Source organism: Asparagus officinalis, chromosome 7, assembly GCF_001876935.1.
Source record: "Asparagus officinalis chromosome 7, Aspof.V1, whole genome shotgun sequence".
Classification (NCBI taxonomy): Eukaryota; Viridiplantae; Streptophyta; class Magnoliopsida; order Asparagales; family Asparagaceae; genus Asparagus; species Asparagus officinalis.
Window position 1 is genome coordinate 21,846,307 of NC_033800.1, and position 3,833 is coordinate 21,850,139.

General features: G+C 43.9%; 1 protein-coding gene across 1 annotated transcript; it reads right to left on the reverse strand.

Annotated features, from left to right (window-relative positions):
- Positions 2,378-3,358, reverse strand: LOC109846803 (EID1-like F-box protein 3). The gene has a single exon (XM_020416050.1). It carries the CDS (start codon positions 3,356-3,358, stop codon positions 2,495-2,497), a length of 864 nt encoding a protein of 287 aa, XP_020271639.1. The 3' UTR covers positions 2,378-2,494.

Genomic DNA, 3,833 nt, shown 5'->3' on the forward strand with positions numbered 1-3,833 from the left:
AAGGGGAATACAAATTAGGGTTACAAATCTTACCAAAACCCACAAATAAGCCCTCTTAATTTCTCCAAATGGCTCCAATAATAAAAGCCCCAAATCTCCTCTTTCTTCAGCTCAAAATCCTCTCCCTTAAACCCTAAAAACGAGTTAAGGGTATATATACAACTCCCAAACGAAACGGGTCTGGAACTGAATCAGCCCCCAAACCTGCTTCGGCGGTCGACAGTGCAGGTATCGCGGTCGACCGTTACGATCGACCGCCCGCACTCAGAGCTTAACTGGAGTCCTGGATCATCGCGGTCGACACAATCACGGTCGCCGCCATCAACTACAGAACTTTCTTGCGGTCGACCGTGCACGGTCGACGCCACAGGTTGCCGCCTATCCCCTTCGAGCATCTAATTCAGGTCGACACGCCCAAACCTGCGGTCACCGCCGCAAAACTGCAGATCGATTTCCTGAGCTCATTTCCTGGCCAATCCTACAGCTTCATTTCCTGGCCAATCCTACACCTAGGTCTTGGTTTGATCCTTTTGGGTGGGGTGGGGGGGGGGGGGGGATTCTAATAATACGACATTTAACTCTGCGATTAGGCATCCTCTATGCAAGCTGGTCATTAGCCCAACCGCACCTACAGTTTGCTGTCTGGATGTCATGTTGTGATTTGATTTCAAGCATTATTCGTTGATGAAATTAGAGCTCCGAGTCAGATTTTTGTTACTATGAAAGCTGCATTCAGCCCAAGCAGCAAATTTCAGTTGCTGTCTGGATGTCATGTTGTGATTTGATTTCAAGCATATATTCGTTGATGAAATAGAGCTCCGAGTCAGATTTTTGTTACTTATCCAAAGCCTCAGCACCTATGAAAGCTGCATTCAGCCCAAGCAGCAAATTTCAGTTGCTGTCTGGATGTCATGTTGTGATTTGATTTCAAGCATATATTCGTTGATGAAATAGAGCTCCGAGTCAGATTTTTGTTACTTATCCAATAAGCCTCAGCAGTAAAAAAAAAGTTTTATTCTAGTATATCATCACTTAAGAAAATTAACCAAAGTGGAGAAAATTAACCAGGGACTTTCAATAGAAAACTGTATTCTGGGATGCTTTTAATCCGTGATAGAATGCTTATAGAGTCTTTACCGAAAGGAAAATGATTTAAGGACCCAAAATATGGGACCAATGGAGGGGACAGGTGAGGTGTCCTCTTCCTATTGCATAATGAGTTAGGTCATGTCAACTTATTATGTAATAGGGAGGGGACACCTCACATGTCCCCTCCATTGGTCCCATATTTTGGGTCCTTGTAGCAGCACTCTTACCAAAAAAGGTGGGGTCTTCAGTTTCCTTGAAACGCAAGTATTGTATTACATAGGTTTGCTAAAGATATAACTTTGGGTACATTCTGTCAGTCTAAGAAACAAAAAAATTAGAATAAGATGTCCTTTTTGTTGTAAAAAAGTATGAAAATTTTCCTTTTTTTCCCTTATCAAATTTGCTTCTCTACTGCAATCCATGTGCACCCACAGTTTCTTGCCATTCTTTGCAATACATTATTAAATTGTTAATGTCTCTCCAAGTACCCATATATGTATACAGTGGCGGATCCACAACCTCTCGTGTGGTGGTTCGAAATTAACGCTATTTTTTTTTCAAATACTACTAAGGAAAGCATTAAAATAATAAACAAATAATAATAAAGAGAAAATAGGAGAAAGTAGAAATGTAAAGAGAAAATAAGGATTATAGGAGAAATTAGAAACATAAAAGAGCTGTAGGAGGTTTTGAACCTTTGACCTCTTTGAAGGTAAGCTAATGCTTATACCACTAGGCTACAAACTAACATATCTTAGGTGGTTCAAATGAACCACTTTGAACAAGAACAGATCCGCCACTGTATGTATAGTTGTAGAAAGGGTTATTTGCATATATACTCCCTACGATATTTGCAAAAACACTCCCCAGGTCGTAGTATCTACAAAATTACCTCTTGAATCATCAACTTTGTGAAAAGTTGCCCCAAAAGTCAATAAATCATTAACCAAGTGCAAAAAGTTTCACTTTTTCGTTGATAACTTTTACACTGTAATTATAAATTGGGTTATGAAAGTTTGATAACTAATTGCTTTGAGGGCTTCTCCCCCTCCAAACTTAATGATTTGAGTGGTCGTTTTGCAAATACTAAAAGTAAGAGAGTATATTTGCCAATGCCCATGATTTAAGGTGTATGTAAAAATGTATGCCCAGGACCGCCTATAGTTTCAACTTGTTGATAACTATAGAATTAGTATAGTCAGGTATTCGCAACTTGCAAGCAAAGTCATCTAACCCCAAAATATCCCAACTAATGAAACACAAAATTAAACGTTACCAACGGTGAAACTTGGGAACAACAAACTACAGATCTAAAGCTCAGCATTAACACTAAAATCGAACACAAAAAGTAAATTAAACAACAAATCAAGAACCAAATCAACAAAATCGCCAATATCTCTCCCTCTCAATAGGCAATGTGCCCGTCACCATCGTCCTCATCCTCGTCATCATCATCCTCGTCCTCTCCATCTTCGCCATCATCACCGCCACCACCATCATCAGACAAGTGAGCTAACCAACAAATCCCATGCAAGTGTCCATTAACACAGACAAAATACTCGAGCCCCTCTTCAGGACAGCCCAGCCTCCTTGATGCGCTCTTGGGCACCATCCTCGCCCCTCTCATGCTCCAAACCCTGGCTCCACAATAAGGACACCTAACCCTGTTCTCTAGCCTCGCCTGCTTGCTTATCAAACACGCCCTCGTCCTCGACCTCATAAACCCCCGGAAAACCCCCCTGTACATCCCCAGATCCTCCTCCTCATCCCCACCCGCAACGCAATGCTCGCAGGGGTCGCTGACGTAAAGCAGATCCCCATGACATCTTTTGTGCAGGAAACTCTTGCCTGAAGTTTTCGAGAACCTGGAAACCTGGACGAAGTGGCCGGGGACGGAGGAGGAGGAGGAGCCGGAGCAGAAGAAGAAGGAGCTTTGCGAATGCGAAGTGCCGAGCCGCGCGCGCCGGGATGGAGGTGGCGGCACCGGGCGGCAGGAGAGGGTCGAGACGCATCGCGAGGCGCGGCGGGAGAAACGCCAGAGGCTCGCCGCCAGAGAGACCGGCTTGGCGACGGGCAGGCGCAGGGAAGCGGCGGCTGACGGCAGGCGCGACGGAGATGACGGCGGGGTCGAGTTCAGCGACCGGAAGACCGAGGAAGGAGGACGCTGCTCGTTTATGGATGCCGGTGTGTGTGTTGGTTTGGTGTTGTTGTCGTCGTTGGTGGGCTCGTGCGGTGAGGTTGAGGGGAGGTGGCTGAGTGATGGATCCATTCTCTGTTGCGTTTGTGTTTGTGGATTTTTAGGGTTGTTTTATATAGAAAATTTTGTCTGGGTTTGGTAATCCGCAGGAACTTTTTGCGGGTTGGTTTGTTTTTTTTCCCTCCTCTGCCACCGTAATTGCAGTGGAAGTGCCGCGTACGTTTGTATCAAGTCTGTTTTGAGAGCTTTGCTACAGGGACCTAAAATATGAGACCAATAAAGAGGACAAGTAAGTGTCCCTCTTTTATTGGATAATGAGTTGGTCATCATTAATGATGCCCAACTTATTATCCAATAGAAGGGGGACACCTCACTTGTCCCCTCTATTGGTCCCATATTTTGGGTCCTTAAAGAATTATTGTTGTTTTGAAGTTGTATCTGAAATGGAAGCGTTGCTCGATACGATTTAAAATTTCATTATTTGTGATTGCAGTCATACCTACACGTGCCCGTATTTATTATGATTTTAGCGATTTTTTGTGTCAAA

Coding starts and splice junctions, on each gene's coding strand:
- LOC109846803 (XM_020416050.1), bottom strand. CDS start 3,358: ATGGATCCATCACTCAGCCACCTCCCCTCAACCTCACCGCACGAGCCC.